The sequence below is a fragment of the Herpailurus yagouaroundi genome, unplaced genomic scaffold (assembly GCF_014898765.1).
Source record: "Herpailurus yagouaroundi ecotype Mexico unplaced genomic scaffold, PumYag 186, whole genome shotgun sequence".
Classification (NCBI taxonomy): Eukaryota; Metazoa; Chordata; class Mammalia; order Carnivora; family Felidae; genus Herpailurus; species Herpailurus yagouaroundi.
Genome location: NW_024412417.1, coordinates 10344700 through 10368734, shown reverse-complemented (window position 1 = coordinate 10368734; position 24035 = coordinate 10344700). Strand labels below are relative to the sequence as shown.

Genomic DNA, 24035 nt, shown 5'->3' with positions numbered 1-24035 from the left:
ATTCTGTTTCAGAGAGGCAATAGCTACATTTGCCAAAAGAACAAAGAGCTGAAGAATTTAAATGTCATTTTTAATAATATGTTTAAAATTTTAACTACATGACTTTGATCTTATAATTAAATCACTTCATTTGATTTTGAAAGTGTCATTTTAAAATGTAGTTATTTGGCATTCTGAGAGTTATATTTTGCATAACTTATACCCTTGTATTAGGACACTGTGAAGGTAAGGGACAATAGCTATCTATAGGTTAGATCTTCCTATTTTAATCGAAGAGAACCTTGTCCTTTTTGTCTTTAACGTTTATTTATGGAAATATTTATGTGATTTTTTTTTTCTCTTTAATGTATGGCTTCCCCACTATATTGCATGTCTCAGGGAACCGGCACTAGGTTTTCCTTTTTTTAATCTCATGTTTCTCATTGCCTAACACAATGCCTGGCATATAAAAGGTAGTAAATATTAGTTAAATAATGTAAAAATGAATAAGGAAATTACTGAGATTAATATTTACAAAAATCTATAATCTAAACAATACTCAAGTACTAAGAAATCTGACAGTTGTTGGTATAGCTTAATTGCAGTGGTAGAATCCTGACTTTTCTCCTTGCTAGTTTTATCACCTAGGGCAAATTTGTTTTCTCCATATTTCATTTTTTTCCATCTATAAATGAGGATAATTATAGTCATTATCCTGAGTTGTTATGAGGATTAAGTAAAATAGTTCATGTAAAACCCTTGGGAGATACCCCACAATGTTGATTGATAATATCATTGTTGTTCTCTTATTATTTTAAAGGTACTTTGGAATCATGAAAGAATGTATGGCTTTATTGAGAGAGTCATATTAGGGAACCTTTCAAAGAATAGGAAATGTTCCATAATCACATTGAAAGATGAGTAATTACATGATAGCTCATGGGCAAAGAGATCTATCTCTTAGCCATGCCAAGAAGACTGTAGTTTGTTTTGCAAGTAATAGGGAAAGATTGGTTTGAAGTATGAGTTGATGTGCAGATTTACATTTTAGAAAGGCTGTTTTGCTAGCAGTATGCAGGAAAGACACCAGAGATACATAAAGTTGGCAGTCAGAGTATTGTGATCATAAAAGGATATGTTAATTTTGTATTTCTTTGAATAAAAATTGATTAAAAGTCTAAGTAATTATGCAGATAATAGTAATGGTCATCATATTTGCTATTATTAATAATAATTGCAGATACTACTTATTGTCTGCCATCTGCCAGGTGTTTTTACATTCATGTTACTTAACTTTTATATAGAGTTACTATAATAAGGTAGTAATTCTCAAAGTGTGGTCCCTAGAGCAATAGCATTAATATCTTCTGAACATTTGTTAGAAATACAGATTCTTGGGTCCTTTATCAGGCGTATTGAATCTGGAACTCTTTTGGTAGGGTTCAGCAGTCTGCATTTTAATAAGCCCTCCAAGGAATTCTGATGCATGGTCAAATTTAAGAACCACTGATACACACACACACACACACACACACACACATATCCATATATACATACATACATACATAAGAGAAAACTGTATTTTGTGATGTTTTTAATAATATACTGTTATTTCTCTAGGTTTTAAAAATTTAATATATTAAGTGCAGTTTAGCAAGTTTTTGATCAGTAAACCCAGTTTTCTTCTATTCTAAAATCAGAAATATTTCCTGATGGAAAATATGTTGCCTTCAGATTAATTTCATGAACCAAAAGTATTTGTTTGTAGAGGCAGTATAACTTTTTGGTTAAGAACATTGGCTTTGGGCTACAGTGTCTGGGTTCATTTTCCAGTGCTGTCCTTTATTTGCTGAGTATTCAAGGGCAAGTTATTTAACCTCCCTATGCCTCAGTTTTCTGATGTATGAAATGGAATAATAATCCTTCATTGAGTTTTGGTGAGGACTAAGAGAAAAAATTTTTATAAAGCCACTTAGTACATTGCCATGCACACTGTCTATATAGAGTAGATATAATATTACAACAGTATTACTATATATAATATGTAAACGTATCAAAATTTACCCAACAGAATTGTTTAAAAAATAGTGCTAAATAGCTTAAGCTTGCAGGATATTCATTATTAAAAAAATTAATTTGCTTAAGTGGTCATTTAAGTGCCTGAACTGTTAAGGGCTTGTTTCTGTCTTTCCTGGTTTTAGTAGAAGGGCATGCTCCTTCCACTCTTGGCTTCCCTCTTTCACCCATCACTTATCTCCTTTCTGTTACAGAACTTTACAGGCTCAGGTTCTTCTCATTTTAAGGAAGAAACAAATTTTCTTTGGGCTCATACTATTCTCAGTTTGCTGCTCTGTCTCACTCCTTCCTATCAGAGCCACATATGAAAACCCATGCTGCCTCAGTTTCCTCACTTCCCTGCCATTTACCCCTGAACAGACTTTGGCTGTTTTCCCCCCACAATTCTACTAAAATTGTTCACAAACTTTTACTTCTATTTGGCATTGGTAGCCATTTTCTCTTCCTTAAATCTCTTTCCTCTTTTGATTTCTAGAGTATCTCCATCTCCTGGCTCTTTTTTCCCCGTCTCGAGCTCTAGACTCATTTCTAAAAACCTACTTAGATAATCTTTTCTATACTGTCAAGAGATGCTTCAAATCCAGTATCTCCAAATCTCTTTTTACTGTTTTCTCATCAGCCTGGTTTTAGCATTGTATTTTCTATCTTGGTTAATGGCACTCCCATCAAACCAGTTTTCATGTTGAAAATCTGGAGAGTGTACTTCATCTGTCCAGTCTCCCACCATTGGTCAATCACCAAGGCCTGTTGATGCTGCCTTCTAATTTTTCTGTGATTCCTTTCCTTACTATTTAGCTCCTCCTATTTAGCCATGAAGCTAATTCAAGTTCTCATTATTCACCAATTTCCGCCCATATTACTTCCTTAATATGTCTTGAATATATCCCCTTCTTTCCATCTCTATTTTTTTCATTTCAGACCTCATAATTTTTCTTCTGGATTTCTATTATAGTCTCCTAGTGTTTGGTTTCACCCCCCTTTTCAAAGTGTTCTTCGTGATACTGCTAGATTGATCATTCCCAAATGAAACACAGATCATATTACTCCCTTACTTAAAATTCTCCCATTAAAAAGCAGTTTCTTTCATTTGACTCTAGGTTAGGAGCCGAACTCCTAAGGGTGTTATACAAAGCCTTGGGCTCTGCCTACGTCTTTATTTACATGATATCTGCTTTCCTTTAGCCATACTATTATTTTCAGATATTTTAAATTCTTACTGCTGCTCTCTACTCAGTGTTACTTCTCTTTACCTGTATTTTCTCCCATTTCTCTTCTACAGTCTAACCTGGGAACCCTTCCTCTGAGCTTCCTTCCTTTGCACCCTGTATACCCTCAAATCGTAGAATTTATCACACTCTATTGTATTTTGTCTGACTTTTTCACCAGATTATAAATTTATTGAGAGCAGCATGGGTAACTTTTATCTTGTGACTTCATTGTCTACCTAGAATACATGCTTTGTGACATAGGACGTAATAAAATAAATGCTTAATGTATATATATATATATAAAATGTGGAAGTACATAATTTTTATTTGCATTTTTTGATAACTAGAAAGTTTGAGGTGGACATGTATATATTGTATATCACTAAATCTGAATAAACTTTGAGAGGAAAGAAGAGAATTATCTCTCTCTTATCAGCTTGAGTGCTACCATGTGTTCAGACCTGGGTGAGACACTGCATGAATGAAATCAAAAGAGGGAGGGACTGGTGTTATAATTTGCTTTTTCTTTGACAACGTGTTTCTTTAAATAATCCATTTATATTCATAATTCATCATATTACATTTTTAGCCGAATTTAGTTTTCGGGAAACAAAATACAAATCCTTTAGGTTAGTATCTAAAATGCTAATTTTGAACTTTACTGAGTATAGTATGGCACTAGTCCAACACAATCTGTTAAAAATTTTCCTCTGGGTCAGATCTAAGTTGAGAAGAATGAGGTAACTTTAATGTGAACCCAGATTGTACTTCAGTCTTTCTCTCCAGTGAGTTGCCAAATTCACAATTCCATTTGTATCTGGAATTGGGGAAGCTGAGTTTAATATGGATTTTTGCCAATGATAGCAAATCTTGGCAAGATAGTCTTGTTCTCTGTGCTTAATTATATAGTTTTATTATAAAGTCTTTCACATGTTTATTTGGAGGTACCTCTCATATATACTTTATTCTTTTGGTAGTTAATCATTTATTGTCAAGTCTTCCTTCTTAGAAGGCCAGCTTACATTTTTATACATTACCATTAGCTCTCTAGTTCTGTCTCTTTGCTAGATTTGTAGACTTTAAAGCTGTGCAGGTGTCTTAGGGGTCATTACGTCTAAATCCTGCTTTTTGGGGGCGCCTGGGTGGCGCAGTCGGTTAAGTGTCCGACTTCAGCCAGGTCACGATCTCACGGTCCGTGAGTTCGAGCCCCGCGTCAGGCTCTGGGCTGATGGCTCGGAGCCTGGAGCCTGTTTCCGATTCTGTGTCTCCCTCTCTCTCTGCCCCTCCCCCGTTCATGCTCTGTCTCTGTCTGTCCCATAAATAAATAAAAACGTTGAAAAAAAATTTTTTAAATCCTGCTTTTTGGAAATAAAAAAATCTCAGTGAAGCTGAGAGAGACTGAGTTTGTTACATATTAATTCATCTCATTTATTGACTGCCTGCTCTGACACTGTTTTAGGCATTGGAATATAGCAGTGAATGAAACAAAGTTCCAGCTTTTCAAGTGTTTATGTTGTAGTGGACAGAGACAAATTCTTCTCAAAAACTGTAACATATAGTCATATACAGGTGCTGCTCGACAAGAAGAATAAAACAAGATAAGAGGGATACAGAATGACAGGGGTGTTTGTGATACTATATATATGATGGTCAAGATAGGGCTGATAAGGTGACCTTTAGTAGAGACCTAAAGGAGGTTAGTAAATGGGACATGCAGATTTATGGTGAGAGCGTTCTAGCCAGAGGAAATTGATGTGGCAGTATGTTTGGTGTTTAAGGAACGAGGTGGAGGTTTATATGTCTGGAATTGGCCAGGAAAGGGAGAGAAGTAGGAGATGAGGTCAGAGAGGTGGCAGAGGACCAGATCACATAGATCACATATGTGAATTGTGTCTCAGTTAAGCTATTATATAATAACTAGTGAATTAAGTTGGATGGGCTTTAAAAATAATAAAATGGCACTGCTGTTACTTCTATTTTATGGTGAAGACCTAAGGTTTGAGCCTAAGCCATATAGCCATTCAGGGGTAGAACTGCTACTGTTGTTTTTCAAAACTTTTTTTTTTTTTTTTTTTAGTTCTTAGTGTCCTTCAGTAAGGACTTTCCTTTGGGATGGAGTTGAGGTAAATCAGTATGTTCAAAGAACCATATTTAACTGGAAGTCTTTATATCAACACTTCCAATATAAATTTCGGTTTTACTTTGCAGAAGTGACTATGCCTGATACTGTGGGGATACAAAACTTGAGGCACTGTATCTATGCTTTTAAGTAGTTTCCATGTTATCCAGGGCATTTAGAATGAGTTTATAACTAACCAGAGTACTGGTTAAAATATGGGAGGTACTGAAATGGAGGCACATGGAGTGATAATACTTGCCTTATATTATATGTCCTAGAACAGTGTTCTCAGTGTTGACTACACATTAGAATTGCTTGGGAGACCAAAAAAAAAAAAAAAAAAGAAAGAAAAAAAAATACTGTTACTGGTCCTTACTTCAGGTCAAGTAAATTTGAATCTTTTATGGGTGGAGCTAAGCTCTCAATGTTCTGAACTTCTTTTGACATGACTCAGTTGGTCGTTGGTTCCTTTCTCTAAGGGCCAGTAAGATGTTTCAGGCTCACCTTGTAATTTCCCTGCCCCATGCACGAAACAGGTTACTTTCCCTCACAGACCCCATGGTGACACTTCAGACCCCACATCCTGAACATACTGTTCTCTTTTCTATGACTCATTAACTCATTCTTTAGCATTCAGCTTAAGTCTCATTTTTTTTTTTTAAACCTCAGTTTGGACCAAGTCATAATGCCCAGTGTTCACATATATTTTTTTACTTACACTATTTTATTGAAATGATCTGGTGTGCATTCTCTATCCCATTAAATTCTAAGCTTCTTGAAGAAATTCCTTTTCTTTTTTTTTTTTTTTTTAAGAAATTCTTATATTGCAGGTATGGATACATTTTATGTGCTCAAAGCAGTTGGTTGAACTGGTCACACATAGGAATTCTAATTTGGGAGATTGGAAAGAGAGTAGGCTGAGAAAGTTGCTTAACTTTGGCTCTTATTCACTTCTGATTTCTTCTTTAGCCATATTTTATGAATGCTTTTGCATTGTATTAAAGGGACATGATATTTCAACCTCAAGGGATGGAAGCCATGAAAGGTGTTGGAATTTAAATTATGTTTGTATGCGGTGGTTATAGAAGCGGATTGCAGTTGGCTATAAATTCAGCAGTGGTTCTAAATGAAGCCTTGGATCAATTGCAAGTACAAGTGGTTTTTTTTTTAAATTATTTTTTTTCATGTTTATTCCTTTTTGAGAGGGAGAGAGACAGAGCATGAGTTGGGGAGGGACAGAGAGTGGGAGACACAGAATCTGAAGCAGGCCGCAGGCTCCATGCTGTCAGCACAGAGCCCAACACGGAGCTGGAACTCACAGACCATAAGATCATGACCTGAGCCTAAGTTGTACGCTTGACCGAGTGAGCACCCAGGTGCCCCTCAAATACAGTTTTTAAAAGTTTAATATATATAGTGAGTAGCCTTGAGAATAAAAAATGTAAAAAGAGTCTTTTGCACTCTTGTAGACAGTTGCTGTTGTGAATTGATATTTTGAATTTTTGAGATTCTGTACCATCTTTCAGTCTTTATTGCTACATTTTAGTGACATTGCCACATGTCATTACTGAAGGTAATCATTCAGAACAGACTGTTGTTTTATTTTCTCATTTTCACTTAAAAAACAAAACAAAATATTTCATTGTGATTTTGTGATTCACCATTTGTTATTTTTTTTATTTTTTTATTTTTTTAAATTTTCACAGTTTATTTATTCACCATTTGTTATTTTTATAGCAATAAGTTTCTCCATTTTATTGATACATAGCAGTTTACTTATCCATTTCTTAATTGTTTGGTATTTTTTGTTTGCAGTTTTCCACTGTTACAGAAAGTGAATTCTAACCATCTTTATACAAATAGCTTTCCATTTTCTTTTTTGGAGACTGAATATACATTAGGGGGCTCTTATGGTAGAATTATCTGTGGCAGAAATTTAATAGAAATCTGGAGGTGGTGTGAAGTAGCCAAGGAGCCAGGTACACCTGAGTTCCAGTGTTGACTAGCTGTGTGACCTTGAATAAGGTAGTTTACTCTTGCGGGTCCCCTTGGTAAGGTGGGGTTAATTTTTGTGCATTTGCAATGTGGTCGGTGCTGCTGCATGTATTTTACGCGTATTAACCCATGTAAGCTTCAGACCGGCTCTGTAAGGTAGGTACGATTATTCCCATTTTTAATATGTGAAAATAGGCATAGCGAAGTAAAATAGGTCATGTAGCTGCTTATGGTGGTAGTGCTGTTGGACTCAGTGCTATCTAGGGCTGGCTCAGACTTCTAGATCTCTTAGTCACTCTGTACTGCCAGGACATCAACTGCATCCCTTCCCTTAATTTGGTACCTCGGCAGGCAAAATGGCCCTTATTGGACAGATTAATGAGTATTGAAGTTCCTGCAGTTGGAGTTGGAGTGAATTGTGAGGTCAGGCTCACAATACTTTAACCCTGTGCTTACTGTAGAAACTGCACCCTGATAGCAAGGTTCACTCTGGGTTTTAGTATTCTCTGTCTGCTTCAAAATTGCATTTGAGGGAGTGGTAATAAAAATGTAGATTTGTACTTTCGTGTTCACATCTAATAACCATTTTGTTACCCTTCTCCTCCCCCCCCCCCCCCCCCGCATCTCCTTTCTTAATACTACTTGGCTAGTGAGGATTTAACTCCTTGATTGCTAGGCAGTTAGAGTGAGCTAGAGTCTTTTAGACCCAAAAAGGACCCTGAAAAACATGTAGTCCAATGTCATCACTTAAATGAAAAAACTGAAGCTGCACGATCAGCCAGAGGACGATTGAGAGCTCAAGCCTGTTTTTCTGACCCAGATCCAGTGTTGGCTTCATTTTGTTGTGTTGTTTGCCATCTTATTTGTGTAGTCTTTTAAAAATTATTATTCCTATATATCATTTTTGGAAGCTATATATTTTTATTTGACTTAGTAGCTTCCTGCCTATGGATTATGTTTGCCAGCAAGAAAAATAAACAGCTGTGTTTATTTAGTTCTTTGAAGTTTTATAAAATGCTTTCTCATTCCTTATCTCATTTATTTGTTATGAAGATAACCTTTTGCTCATATACCTGAGGTTCTTGAATAGTGGCACAGATTCCTTTGTTATTCCGGCATGTCCTTGCTTCTGTATATTCACAAACCCAGCTACCTTAGCTTCAGGCATATGTGTTGACTCACTCCACTGAGATTGCAGAGTGCAGGCATTGTGCTTGCTCAGCTCCAGCTCTTTGCACATGTGGGTGCTCCTGGAGTCTAAGGCATGAAATTCCAAGCATGGAATGAATTATTTGTTTTGAGGCACTTACATTTTTTGGCTTCTTTAGACTATTTGTGATCAGGGAAGTTCTTTTTAAAACGTAATCAGAGGTTCAGGGGCACCTGGGTGGCTCAGTTGGTTGAGCGTCCGAGTTTGGCTCAGGTCGTGATCTCACAGTTCGTAGGTTCTAGCCCCGTATCCGGCTCTGCGCTGAGAACTCAGAGCTTGGAGCCTGCTGAGGATTCTGTATCTCCCTCTCTGTCTGCCCCTCCCATGCTCGTGCCTTCTGGCTGTCTCAAAAATGAATAAACGTTAAAAATAAATTTAAAAAAACTCAACCAGAGGTTCAATATGTAGTTAAGCAACACACTGTGTAGCAACAAATACAAGGAAAATCATACTGTTTATTGTACTAACATTCTTCAATCAAAATGGTGTTAGAGATAAGATAAATTATATGGCTGTAAAGTGTGTCCATGCGATTTGGTTGGTGGCAAGGAGGGAGTGAATTGTTAGTCTAAGGCTAGCCACTGATTGCTAAAACTTTCTACAGCAGGGGCCTATTACCTAATTAGCTCATACAAAACCTAGGGATTCTTAAGAAGATCCTTTATGATTCATGATTAGGTTAAATTAGTTGAACAAAGTTAAGCCTGTGAGAAAATCTGCCCATTTGTTATTGATTATCTAACCTAAAAAAATAGAAATAAAAGGTATAGTGGTTTTCCTGGAGCCTTTCAGAGTCTCTGCTTTTGGTAGACCATATAATGAGACTTACTTGTTTGAACTATATGCAGTTCAGTGCTTGTTTGAGACTAGAATGTGAACCTTTTAGGATTGCTTTATGATAGTACTGGGTAAATAAGAGTTAGGGTTCAGTTTTTTTATCCTTGAGTTTCTAATAGCTACTGCTGAGGTGAGCCTTATAGGTTAAGATTATCAGAAGATAAGACTGCAACTTATTGACTCAAAGTTCAAAGGAGAGCATTAGCTACAAGAACATAAATCACTGAGTTGTTATCCATCAGTTTGTAACAAGTGCAGATGAACAACATTTATCTAGACAATCTAGTATCATTTACCTGCAGTTTGAGGTCAGTATATAAGGGCTTATGTGGGTGCTTTGAACTGTTTTGCAGAGATGAGAGTTCAAATTTATTTTTATTCTTTAATTGAAGTAGCAGGTGGTTTTGTGTGCCCTTTCCAGCAGCTGATATTAACCCCATTTTGCCCATCCTTGAAGCCAGATTAGGTTCCGTTTCAGCTATGGAGCTGAGATGAATTAGGTTATTTACAGAAGAACTTTATTTTCCAGCACTTCATTGTTTGCTATTTGTTTCACGTGTTAATCCCCCCCCCCAAGCTGACTGTGAGCTCTGTGGCTTTGAGATTTGTGTTTTATTTTAAAATCTGTAATAGCAGGGCTCACAAAGTTAAATACTTGAAAGAACCATCAGGTAAAGTAGATAATTGAGCCAGACTAAATGGGGCCCATGTACAAGGGAGAACGTACATCCTGGGTGAAATCAGCCTGATTCCAGCAGATTCTTACCTTTTGGGAGTGTGAACTTGATAGTGACTGAACAAAATATGCCCACTAATGTTATTTGGCCTTTGGCCTATCAGTCTGCAACTTTATTTAGAACGTAGTTTTGAACACACAGAAAGTACTTGATAAATGTCATTTGACGTGCTTATTGTGTCATAAAACTGGCTGTACTGCTTTTGAAAGGACTGTGTTAGATGTAAATATGTGTGATATGATGTAAGATGTGTAAGAATATTCTCTTCTATGAAAGGATTTTCCCCTTTTGAACGAAGATGAATAGACTAATAAAAGAGATTAACTCTTACCCTAGAATCAACAGACTTGGATATTGAATCTTCACTGCTTTGTCCATGGAAAGTCCTTTGGATCACTTTCCGAGTTAGAAGCCGGTGATAACACACTGTAGCAACTTGCTGCATATTCTAAGGGCTTTCAAAAAAATGATGTAGTGAATTGTTAGAATACCTGAGTGCCTTGCAATTAAGGTATTGTTTTTTTTAATTTCTTGAATTCTAGAGTAATCTTTCATTCTTCCTTTTTTTCCACCCCTCCCACACAATGTTGGCAAGATATATTCTTGGTTCCTCTTTTGTAGTATCTCCTCTACCTCATTTCTTCCATTCCATTTCCGTAGAAACCACCCTCGTTTGAACTCTTTATTACTCGTGTTGGGCCATCTGTACTAGCCCCTAACTGCCTTTTCTATTCCATATTTAGAGTGTCTCCAGGGGTTTTGTTCTTGTTTAATCTACTTCTTGGGTCATAAACAACCTAATCAAGAACAAATACACACATACACACACACACACACACACACACACACACACACACACACACATTTCTTTTCAGTTGTGTACTTTCTTGCTGACCAAACTCCATATTCTCCATTTCCCTTCTAATCTTCTTATTTCCTATACCTTACCAAGCAGTCAGTTGTTCTCTGCTCCTCCTGATGGCCTGTTTCTACTCTCCTGCTTATCCTTACACTGTTTCTACTAAGGGGAATGACCTCTGTTCCAAATGCCTTGTTATCATTTATTTTATTATTATACTGTTATTTAATTCTTTTATTGTTTGTGCTTTCATTGACAGACTAGGTTAGAAGCTTCTTAAGGGTAGTGACTTAAGGGTAGGGTATTTCCTGCTGCTTCTTTGAGCTCCATGTAATGCTTAACACCGTGCTTCATCTGCAGTAGGCACTTAAATATTTCTGAACTTGATTATTACTTAATGTTTTTCTTCATCCATATTTTTTCTTTGTGGTAAAATATACACAGCATAAAATTAGCCATTTAGAAAAAAAATTTTTAATGTTTATTTATTTTTGAGAGAGAGAGAGAGAGAGAGGGAGAGAGAGTGAGTACAAGCAGGGGAGGGGCAGAAAAGTGAGGGAAACACAGAATCCGAAGCAGGCTCCAGGCTCAGAGCTGTCAGCGCAGAGCCTGACGTGGGGCTCGAAACCATGAGTCGTGAGATCATGACTTAAGCCAAAGTCAGATACTCAGCCAACTGAGCCACTCAGGCACCCCAAAAATTTTCTTCTTAAGGTTAAATAATATTCCATTGTATGTGTGTATACAGTGTAAACACTGTGTTTTCTTTATCCGTTCATCTGTCAGTGCACACTTGGGTCACTTCCATCTTTTGGCCACAGTGAATAATGAGTCTATGAATATGGGTATACAAATATCTCTTCCATGCCTTTACTTCTTTTGGGTACATACTCAGAAGTAGAATTAGGGGATCATATGGTAACTTCATGTTTGATTTTTCAAGGAATCGCCATACTGTTTTTCAAGCAGCTGCACCATTTTTACATCTCTACCAGCAGTGCATGAGGATCCCAACTGCTCCACATCCTTGCCACCACTTGTTATTTTCTGATTTTTTTTCTTTAATAAAAGCCATGCTAATGAATGTGAGACATATCTCATTGTGGTTTTGATTTACATTTCTGTAATGATTAGTTATGTTGTGTACCTTTTCATGTACTTATTGGCCATTTGTATGTTCTTTGAAGAAATACCTACTCGAGTTCTTTCTCTGTCTTTTGAGTTGGGTTGTTGAGTTGTAGGAGTTCTTTATACATCCTAGATATTAAGCCTCTACCACACATAGGACTTGCAAATATTTTCTCCCATTTCGGTTGCCTTTTCATCTTATTGATAGTGTCCTTTGATGCACAAGTTTTAAATTTTGATGAAGTCCAATTACCTATGTTTTTTCTTTTGTTGCCTAGATTTTGGGGGTCACACCCAAGACATTATTGCCAAATCCAATGTCTTGAAGCTTTCCCCCAACGTTTTCCTCTAAGTTTTATAGTTTTAACTCTTATTGTTATGGTCACTGGTCCATTTTCAGTTAATTTTTGTATATGGTACAACATAAGAATCCAAATTCATTTTTGTTGCACCATTTATTGAAAAGATTGTATTTTCTCCACTTAATGGTCTTTCCCTCATTCATTTTTCATTGAATGACCTTCACCTTTATCGATGGTCACATTTGTGATTGTAGTAAGTTTTAAGGTCATTTCTGCCACTGCCTTATCGTAAAGGCTTAAAACTTGCTTATGCTTTCTTCTCTGCTTGGAAGAGGAGGGCCTGTGAAGACAAATACGTTGAAAACATCATCAATTGTCATTTCTCTGTTCTCTTACTAGCTGCTTGTTTAGATTCAGTAACCCTCTTTGCTTTGTACTTCACCTTCTGCTTCTTGAAATATAGTAGAAGCATTAGAATACTTTGCTAATCTTTTAAATAAAGGCCTTTTGTGGGTCTAAAATTTTGGTTTTAAGTCACTTAGCCTCTCTGGCCTTTTGATTCCTTTTCTGTTAAATCATTGAGCTAAATGATCTGTCATATATCTTTTATTATGGAAATTCTATGATTTTAAGATACTTGTGAATGACTTTGAACAGTTCATAACTCCAGTGGAGAGTGGAACAGTTTTATTATAGCAACAAAATACATTAAAACTGGTATCCCCAAGAATATATTATCTTTGTTACTTTTTCTACAGCTGTGGTTTCTCCATATATGAACAGAAGTTTTAAACATAATTATGATTACTTTCAGTGGTAAAAAAAAAAAAACTGGTTTCTGAGTATTGCTGTGGTTTGTAGTATTGCCATTTTTATTTTCTTTATGCAGTAAGGAAATTTGTTTATACATGAAGAGAGAAGACCACCAAAGCCAGGCAAAAAACTGAGAAAAAACAGAGACAAACACCTCCCTTCTAGAAAGTCCAAGAATTCTGCAGCCCAGAAGGGAGTTTTTTGGATGTTTCACCCTAACTACATCTTTGAGGGGCACATGTTTGTATGTTGCATATGCATATATTAAGATTGCCAAAAGCCATTTTTTCCTCATCTCACCTGTTGTGTTGACTGTATAATTATATAAATTTACTTGTTAAACTACAGTTAGTTATGGTTGAATTCATTTTACTTTGTAAAATTTTTGTCATGGCTGTGTTTGCCTCTTGTTTATTAATAACATTATGTGAAAATGAAAATGGTAATAGCAGGGGTTCTTAGGTGGCTCAGTCAGTTAAAGGTCCAACTTCGGCTCAGGTCATGATCTCACGGTTTGTGGGTTTGAGCCCCGCATTGGACTCTATGCTGACAGCTCAGAGCCTGAATCCTGCTTTGGATTTTGTGTCTCATTCTCTCTCTGCCTCTCCCCAACTTGTGCTCCGTCTCTCTCTGTCTCTCAAAAATAAATAATGTCAAAAAAAAAAATTAAAATAAAATGGTAATAGTGTTTATTGAGTGCTTGATACATTTGTTTTAACTTTATTGTATTTTCATTTTTATATCTTTTCAAAGAAAATGATGTTTTAGTGATAGTATTTTATCAGGAACTATTATAGATGCCCCAAGAGAGAAGTAATTTCATTACATACAGTGATTTCCTAAGAACATTAAGAATTAATTCTCTTGGTTGAGAAGGGATGACTGGACAGCTAGGAGGACAAGGATGGCAGGAAGGCTTTTTAAAACTTTTGAATTTTGAACTTTCTGAATGTATTTAATTAGTTCTGAGTTATTAATACTAAATTATATCATTAATAACAAATTTAAGTGGTATATTACCTTTAATACTTTTCATTTGGAATCCTGATTCATGTAGTTAGAAAAGGAAACAAAAGTTTCCTTGGCTCTATTAGTATTATTTCTAATCACGGTAGTAATTTTATTTGTACTTATATATTCTGGATTGCAGAAACAAATTGGACTGCTGCTATCCATTTTGAGCAGAATACTTATAGGAAACTGAAATGGGAAGTAAATCTGGCATGCAATAGCAAAATTAGGGAATATATCTGTTTAATTAGAGAATGTTCCTAATTTGGTAAAAGGGTTAGAATTGCAGTCTTTTTTGGAGACTGATTAAAAATAATAGATAAAATAAAGAATGATGTGCTCAATGAGCTGCAATTCAAATAGAGGAAATTTAATGGGAAATGATTACATTAGTAGCAGATGGACTTGCTTCCTGAATTGCAATCTTACTGGAAATCCTAGAACAGCTTAAATTTGTTTTTCAGATTTAGGGTCTGATAGAAAGATAGAGAGATTTGTTTTTTTGGTGTGCTCTTGTGATTCTTACTTAATTTCTTTTGGCTATTTCATTTTTGCTAGGCTATTTTTATGATTCCCACAAATCCACCACCAACATTCAGGAAGCCAGAACTTTGGTCTGATGATTTCACCGATTTTGTTAAAAAGTGCCTCGTGAAGAATCCTGAGCAGAGAGCTACTGCCACACAACTGTTACAGGTCAGTGCTTATGCCTGAAAGGGAAAGATATTTTCTTCATACTTTGTAGCTTTCTCACATTGACCAGAATTGCTGTGGCTTTTATTAACCGATTTCTCAAGATGTAAACCTCTGAGGAAATATGGAGTGACAAAGACACACACGCCATTCTTCGCCTACCTGTTCTCTGTGTCTCGGTTTTCCTTTTCTGTTTTCCAAATTCAGTCTTCTGTCTTTTCCCTTTTTTCTATCTTTGTTGTTGTCAATTCTTCCCTCCAAAGTTGTTTAAAACAAAACTTCTAAAAGGTTCTCAATGCAGAAATGAGTTATTTTCTCCACTGTTAGTATTTTTTGTGTTTTTTCCCCTGCTGTATTAGTCCTTGGCCCAGCATTTCTTTCTTCACTTTTTGATATACCATAAGGTATATAAATACGAGATCCCTGAGCTCCTTGAAAAGACCTTATGTTGTATGTATATATTGATTACATGATTACCTAAATACTTTCAGTACCCACCCCCAACTACAAGCAGACTCTTTATCCAGAGTGTCAGGAGGTTTTATTTTTTATCTATGTTGGCATTTATTGCGATTAGAAATAATTTAATACTTTTGATAAGCATCTGTGTCTTTATTTTCCCAACAGAATTGGCTTAGACCTCTAAGCTAATAATCAATTGATATTTGGAAAATAATTCTTGATATTTGGAAAGGAATTCTTTTTTGACCAAGCAGTCACACTTCTAGAAATTCGTTCTACAGAAAATGTTAACCATTGCTGACATAACTTATGTGTAGAAGTATTCATAGTACATTGTAATGACAGAAGATCAGAAACAACATAAATATCTGCCAACAGTTGGAAGCAATCTAAGGTCCACTGAGAGGAGTAATTGGCAGAGTATACACACCTACACATACATATATGTATATATCATTGTAATTTAGTATAATATATTACTATATTCATTATAATATTCAATCCTATATACCCACTGATATGTCCTATTAATATATAATCAGTAATATCATATAATAATCATATGTTTAATTATAATGTCTTTCATTTATAAATCGTGTGTGTGTGTGTGTGTGTGTGTGCGCGCGCGCACATGCACCAGTGCTTGCAGTGGAGTAGATCTGGAAAAATCATCAAGAAACTGACCTCCAGAGTAGGTAACAGTATGGCTAAGAAGCAGGAGTGGGATAGAGACATACATTTTGCTGAATGCTCTTTTTGAGCCTTTTGAGTTCTGTGTTATATGCAAATATTGCCTTTCAAGAATTAATTAATTAAAACTTTTATTTTGAGATACTGTCAGCATTACAGAGGAATTTTGAGCACATAAATCAGGGGCCAGTTGGTATTGTTATCATGTTGAGTATCCAAATTATTCAGCCCCAAGGAAGACCAGAAAGAAGGAGGGGGGAAGCAAAACAAAAAGTGGGACAGATAGCACAAAAAATGATGGTTAAAATAAATCCAAATATATCTGGTAACTGATATTTTGGATAACACAACCAGTATTTGGATACTGGTATTTGGATCCAACCAGTATTTGGATAACACAACCAGTATTTCTTTGTAGTCTTTCTTCCGTAATCTTTTCTAATCTTAAGAAAAGATATTCTGGTTTTTGTTTTGTTTTTTCCACTTTGAGTATTTAGTATAGAAAAGCAGTTGAGAAATACTGCAGTATAATTCCCTTATTTTGTGGATGAAGGTCTTGAAGCCCCAAAAGGTTAAACGACTCACTGAAGATCACACAGTGAAAGTGACTGTTGTGGGTTTATTCCATTTGTCCCCCAGCTCCACTCTTTTTCCACTCTTTTCTGCCCAAAAAGTTGGCCTAGATGGGCTACATTAACAAGCTCTGTTACCGTCTAGCCTCTAGTTGGGTTTGGCTTAACCATCCTTCTTTATAACAAGAACTGTATAGTGCATATGAGCCAATATTTGCTTTCTTGATTATTTTTTTTCCTATTGTGCTATTGTTAACCATTCAAGGCCCTTTGTTATAATGTGCCCTTGCTTGTCTAGCCTCGTAACTGCCCTTTGCTACCTCTCTTTTTCTCCTCTATAAATTTTGAAATAATGGACTTGTTGTTTATTATACAGACCATGCTCTTTCAATCCTCTGTACCTTTTTTCACACTGTTTCCCCCAACCCTCCTAGTTAAAAACCCCCTTCACCAACAGTTTCCTTCTTACTCTTCTCTAATTATTTCTAATTCAAATTAGGTACTCCTCCAGGAAGCCTTCCTCTCTCATCCTTGTTAAGGCTAGTTGTCATTCCTCAGTGTTCCCAAAAGTGCATATCATTTACTGGTATCCAGTACTTAATACATGTGTATCAGATAGAATAATTATCATGAGTCTCATTAGTCTCATTTGAGTCTTATTTGCTAGGTGCCTGGAATCCATTCTGTCTTTTAAAGGAGTTTTGCATATGTCTTACATATTATGAGTTGAATTATAACTCTCAGAGGACAGTCTTATTACCAAGTTTTAGTGGACACATCTACAGCCTACATGTACAGATTATACCATGTTGATTTCTAGACCCTGATAAACAGTTTTTAAGAAATTCATGCTGAATTTTTTATAGTGTTTTTTTCTCCAGGGCACAATATAAATAATTGTGTAAGCTTAAAAGAATCATAGACTGAAAGGATCCTTTGAAATTATTAGTGAACTCCTAGTAGTTTTTAAAAGATGAGGAGATTGAAACCCCAAAGATATTAAAGGACAGGGTTCAAGTTCAGCCTAGTGGCACTAAAGTTCCAGATCTCAAGATGGTCCTTGTATCTGCTGGTGGGCAGCCTAGAACCTGAAGTCAGCTCCTGCCCCAGCATGTATTTCTGTGAGACTGTGAGGTTGACTGAGATCTGCCATTATTTGAATTGACCCCTGAGCTTGGCTAGAACAGATGATGTCATGGGTTACTCTGTGAACTCCCATGGAACGTGACTTATTCTTCCATTTCACCAGTTCAGCTGAGGAGTAGAACTTTATCTACCTTGCTGTCCCTCCCATTTATAATAGTCAAAATATTTTCTCTTCATACATAGAGATCTGTGTCAAACAATGGTAAAATATTTGCTTTAACCTTTAAACAATTGAGAAAACTCAAGAGAATAAGGGTAATCTCTTGTATTTACCCTATTTTGCTCTTTCCATTGTTCTTTCTCCTAATGTTTCACAGTCCCTTCTTTTATTACTTCCTTTGTGTCTAGAGGACTTCCTGTAAGCCATTCTTTTAAGGTAGGTCTGCAGTAAGAAATTCTCTTAGTTTTCCTTCATGTGAGAATATATGGATTTCCTTTTCTTTCCTGCAGGATATTTTCACTAGCTATAGAATTCTTGGTTGACAGGTTTTTTTTTTTTTCCTTTCAGCACTTGAAAAATATTGTGCCATTTCCTCTGATATCACAGTTTCTTATGAGCACTCTACTGTCTCTTTGTTGGATTGTTTTACCCCTTGCTGTTTTCAAGATTTTTTTTCTTTGTCCTAATTTTTCACAGGTCTAATTATGTGTCTAGGTATGAATTTCTTTGGGTTTATCCTGTTGGGGGTTTGTTTACCTTCTTAAGTCTGTAGGTTTTTATCTCTTACTAGTTTAGGAAAGTTTTTGGTCATTATTTTTTCTAATGTTTTTTCAGTCCTACCCTCTTTCTCTTCTCTTTATTATGACTCCATTGATACAAATGTTAGACATTTTGTTTTAGTCTTACAGATCCCTGAGATTCTGTTCATTTTTATGCTAGTCTATTTTCTTTCTGTGGTTCACATTGTGTTCTTTCCACTGTTTTATATTACAGTTCACTGATTCATCCCTCTGTCCTCATCTGCTGATGAGCCCATTCATTGAGTTTATTGTCATTACTGTATTTTTCAATTCTAACTTTTTCATTTGTTTCTCTTTTATATCTTCTATTTCTTTCTGGAGACTTTCCAATTTTTCATTTGTTTACAAGCATGTTTGTAATTACTTGTTGGAGCATTTTTGTGATGACTGCCTTAAAATCCTTGTTACGTAATTCTAACAGCCATGTCATCTTGATGTTGCTGTCTGTTGACTGTCTTTTCCCATTTTAGTTGAGATTTTCCTGCTTGTTGGTATGGTGAGTGTTTTTCATTTGGAACTGGGACATTTTGGGTATTATGGTGAGAGTGTAGATCTTATTTAAATTTTCTAAGAGGTGTCCTCTGATGCTGCTTCAGTGAGGGAAAGGGGCCCCATCTCATTTCTGCCAGGTAGCAGTAGAAGTCTGGTACCCCGACTTGGTCTCCTTTGACATGTGTGTGCTGGGGTCCCTTATTACTGAACAGGGGTGAGGGCTGGGGTGCATGTAGTGGCCTCTCCTAGAACTGCAGGGCCTCATTATAGCTTGCTGGTGATGAAAGTTCTGACTCTCCAGTGGGCCTCCGTCTGATTCCACTCCAGCAGGGAGGGGGTGGGTGTTTGTTTGTTTGTTTGTTTGTTTCATTATTGCCTGGTAGGGGTATAAGTCCAGCCTGCAACACAGTCTCCGCAGACACTTCACACTGGCAGGGTGGCTGACATTGTGTTATACGGCCTGATAGAAGTGAAAGCCCTAGCCTGATACTTGGCCTTCTCTGATACCACCTCACTAGAAGGATTGGACAGCCTCCAGAGGTTGGAAGTCTAGGTTCCTCATTCAGCCTTTGCTGGTGGGGGAGGTGTCAGTGTTTTCTGTGTAGTGTTTGGCTGGACTAGATTGGTTGTTACCTAAAACTTTTGTCTTGTTAGCTGTCCTTTCCTGATCTCTTGGCTTGAGAGAGCAGGCTTTTGTAGGGTTTTTGTTTTTGTTTTTTTCACTTGTGTCCATTGGTATTTCTTAGTTGTGCTGGCTTCTCTAGTACCTGATCTGGGATAAGTGAGGTAAAACAGAAAAGCATGGAACTCAAAGCTGGGTTCTACCCCAAATTCCAGAGTCCCTACCCATTTTGTCACCTTCTCTCCATCTCTCAGAATCTTCCTATGTTTTGTCCAGGGTTTTAATTGTGCTTTAATGGAGAGTTACAGGGAAAAATATGTCTATTCATTTTGTCCAGAAGCAGAAGTCTCTCTTCAATTCACTTTAAATTCTTGTTTGCTATGAAGTTTTTTTGAATAAATCACTAATTTGAATTCTGTCAGTTCAGAAATTGGTAATTCAGAACATGAACAAAATTTAAGAGGCACTATCTCAGATTTTAAAAGAGGTAATGTTCAGGCAGCCTTATTTTAAAGATACATGATCAAGAATGTGGTAGGTTGATTTGGGGTATTTCCTGTCACTACAACATTAGTTCAGGTGTTTTATGAATTCTCACCCTTTTTTAGTTAAAAAACATTTTTTTTTAATGTTTATTTTTGAGAGAGAGAGAGACAGAGTGTGAGCAGGGGAGGAGCAGAGAGACAGAGACACAAAAACTGAAGCAAGCTCCAGGCTCTGAGCTATTAGCACAGAGCCTGATGTGGGACTCGAACTCAGGAGCCATGAAGTCATGACCTGAGCCAAAGTCGGATGCTTAACCAAATGAGCCAACCAGGTGCCCCTCACCCTTTTTTAGTTTTGATTTTCCTTTAGATGCATTTAGAAATAGCCTTTTAGAATTTGGTGTGCTTATCTTTTTCTTACTGATTCTTTTAAAAACTCTTGTGATCACCTTCTTGTCTGATATAAATGTTACAAGTAAACTTTTTAATTCATATTTTTTGTCATTTATGCATTTTTAAGTTATATGTATCCAAATCATCTTTTTCTTTTGTTTTATGGCATTGGATTGAACATATAAATATTCTCATATATTACCCTCTTGTTCTCTGTGTTTCTATTTTTTTAACTTTCACCTCCTTTCATCTATCTGGAATTTATTTTCGTGTTTCTGTGATAAAGATCTAGTTTAAATTTTCCCACAAAAGACAGGCATTATCTCAGCACCAGTTTAAAGTTATTTTTCCTCAGTGATTGAAAATGCTATCTTCATAGTATGACTGTTTATTTTGTGTATTATATTCTATTTCTGGGGACATTATATTTTGTTTCATTGCTCTTCCTATTCTTAGAGTAGTACCACATGCTTCTCTAGGCATTTAACAAAAAGATGTAGCTTCTTTTTACTAATTTTTCTGTTGATTCAATCTGATTATAATATTCAGAAAGTTTTTAAATTTTTTTTGGTCTATTTTCTCAGTGACCAAAAAAGCCCCACTATTTCCTATGTCTTATTTATTTAGAACTTAATTCTCTAAAATTGTTTTGAATCATAATGTTGTATTAAGTTTATAACTATGTTTCTTTATATTACGTCCCTTATAAACATTAAATGACTGTTTCATCATGTACTGTTTGAACCTTCACTTCTATTTTATTTGGACCATTTTATTCTTGATACATTTTTGTGTTTGACTACTATTTCATTGCCTATCTTTGACTTTTAACCCAAGTTTTTCTTAGTATGCCTCTTATAGAAACATGAGTTAGACTTATTATAAATATCTCATTTAGAAAGTATGTAGTTGAATTTATCTTGTAAACTAAGTGTCTTTTAGTGCTTAACTACAATACTATTTAATAAATGGAAATTCAACCCATTTATTTACATTGGTGTATCTTAATAAAATTTAAATCACAGTTGTCATGTTTTACTTTTGTCAACTTGTTTTCTCTGGTATTTGTAGTTATTATGTTGCTTTGCATTGTTAATTTTACCATCTGCTACTTTATTTTTATTTTATTTTTTAGAGAGGGGGAGGAGGCCGTGGGACAAAGAGAGAGAATCTTAAGCAGGCCACACTCAGCATGGAGCCTGATGTGGAGCTTGACCCACTTCCCTAGGATCATGACCTGAGCCAAAATCAACAGTTGGATGCTCAACAGACTGAGCCATCCAGGCACCCCACTACCTGCTACTTTAAAAAAGCCTTGAAAAACAGTCTTTAAAAATCAGCCAGGGGCACCTATGTGACTTAGTTGGTTGCGCATCTGACTTTGGCTCAGGTCATGATCTCATGGTTTGTGAGTTCGAGCCCCACATTGGGCTCTGCACTGACAGTGTTGAGTCTGCTTGCTATTCTCTCTCTCTCCCTCTCTCTCCCTCTCTCTTTCTCTCTCTCTGTCTCCCTCCCTCCCTCCCTCCCTCTCTGCCCTTCCCTGCTTATGCTCTTTCTGTCTCTCAGAATAAATAAGTAAACTTAAATCAGCCAGTGTTTGATAAAATTTCTCTTCTGACTGTCAAGAATCCTCAAATAATATGGCCTTGTTCCTCAAGTACCCTTTTAACTTTTTTAGTCAGTTCCTCTTTGTTGGTCAAAATTATACCTGTAGCAGTTATGTAGAGAAGACATGAGTGCAAGTGAAATCAGATATGCTGAGATTTTGAGATTAAGAATGTTGAGCCCTATAGACTAATAGTAACATAATACTGAATAAACTTCATGAAAATAAAATTGAAGTAGATTGGATGAATCATATATGTACTTTGGTATTTTTTAAAGATAAAACTGTGGCTTGCAGGATTGGCTAATAATTTTCCCTGAGAAGATAAAGTATAATACAATTTGAAATTTCTGTGCCTTTAAAAAATTTTTTTTAACATTTATTTTTATTTATTTATTTTTTCTTTTGAGAGACAGAAACAGAGCCTGAGTGGCATAGGGGCAGAGAGAGGGAGACACAGAATCTGAAGCAGGCTGCAGGCTCTGAGCTATAGCACAGAGCCTGACACGGGGCTCGAACTCACAAACTGTGAGTTCATGACTTGGGCTGAAGTCGAATGCTTAACCGACTGAGCCCCTCAGGTGTCCCATCTGTGCCTTTTTAAAGAAGAACAATTCTGGGGCGCCTGGGTGGCTCAGTCAGTTGGGTGTCTGACTTTGGCTCAGGTCATGATCTTATGGTGCTTGGGTTCGTTGGGCTCTGTGCTGACAGCTCAGAGCCTGGAACCCGCTTCGAATTCCATGTCTCCCTCTCTCTCTGCCCCTCCCCCACTTGTGCGCTCTCTGTCTCTAAATAAATAAACATTAAAAAAAAATGAAGAAGAATAATTCTGCTAGTTCTCAGTTTTTTGTACTGTTGGTCTTCTTCCACTTCTGTTAATGTTGGTCACTAAATCCTTTTTAAGAGTTCTTCTGTGAGATTCACTGTTTCCCCTCACTTTTTTTCACCCATGTTCTTAATAATTTACACTTTTGTTATAGTCTCTTCCCACTCTATTTCATGTCTAAACTCTACTGCAAGATTATGCTGTCAAAGACATTCTTTTCCTTACATTATTTTCTTGCTTATGTAATTGAAGTGGCTCTCAGACAGGATCCAGGCATCTCATTTTTAGCATTTATCCTTCTTGTCCCACTGTTTTCTGGATCTAAATTCCCGGAACCCCATTTCTCTAAATAGTGTTTCTGTTTTGGCTAGGTGGATCTTCCTACTGTGTTCTGGCATACATCTCTTATCTTTGTGTGTTTGTTCATATTGTTCATACTTGTCCTCCTCCCTAAAATGGTCTGTTTCTTCTGTGTGAGATATCTGAGATCGTCACATTACCTTTTCTTCTGCTCTTACATTTCTTAATCATAAATCATATAGTCTGCATCAAACCATCATGAATGTAACTTGTATGTCACATTGTAATTTTCTGTATGTATCTTTTATTTCTTATTCTAGATGATAAGTTGCTTAAGAGCAAAGAACATATCTTCAATTATTACTTTTTGAGACCTTTCCACAAGTGTTCTCAAAATTTTTAGAGTCGAACTTGGGTTCCTTCCTGCTCACAGCTCCACTGTCCTCTGAGACACTGTATTTGTCTGTTTTCCAGCTTCGTAGAAAGAGACGAACTCACGGAAGAGTGCATAAGGATCAGGTCTTAGAGTGGAACACACCACTTGTACTCACAACCCATTCATGAGAGCTTAGTCACACAGTCACAACCAACTGAAAGGGGGAGACTGAGAAATGTAGGATCTAGCTGGGTTGCCATACATCCAATCCCAACTCTGTTTCAGTGGATGACTGGGAATCTGCACTGCAGTTATGTCACTAGCTCTTAATTTATCTGGCGATTAGTTTATAAC

The 24035-nt window shown here is 36.4% G+C and overlaps 1 protein-coding gene across 1 annotated transcript in view; it reads left to right on the top strand.

Annotated features, from left to right (window-relative positions):
- Positions 1–24035, top strand: part of STK3 (serine/threonine kinase 3) — a 276517-nt gene that overhangs the window by 124129 nt on the left and 128353 nt on the right. The window contains exon 7 of the mRNA XM_040494088.1: positions 14833–14970. Within this exon, the coding sequence (XP_040350022.1) occupies positions 14833–14970 (138 nt within the window). The remainder of the gene's footprint in view (positions 1–14832; positions 14971–24035) is intronic.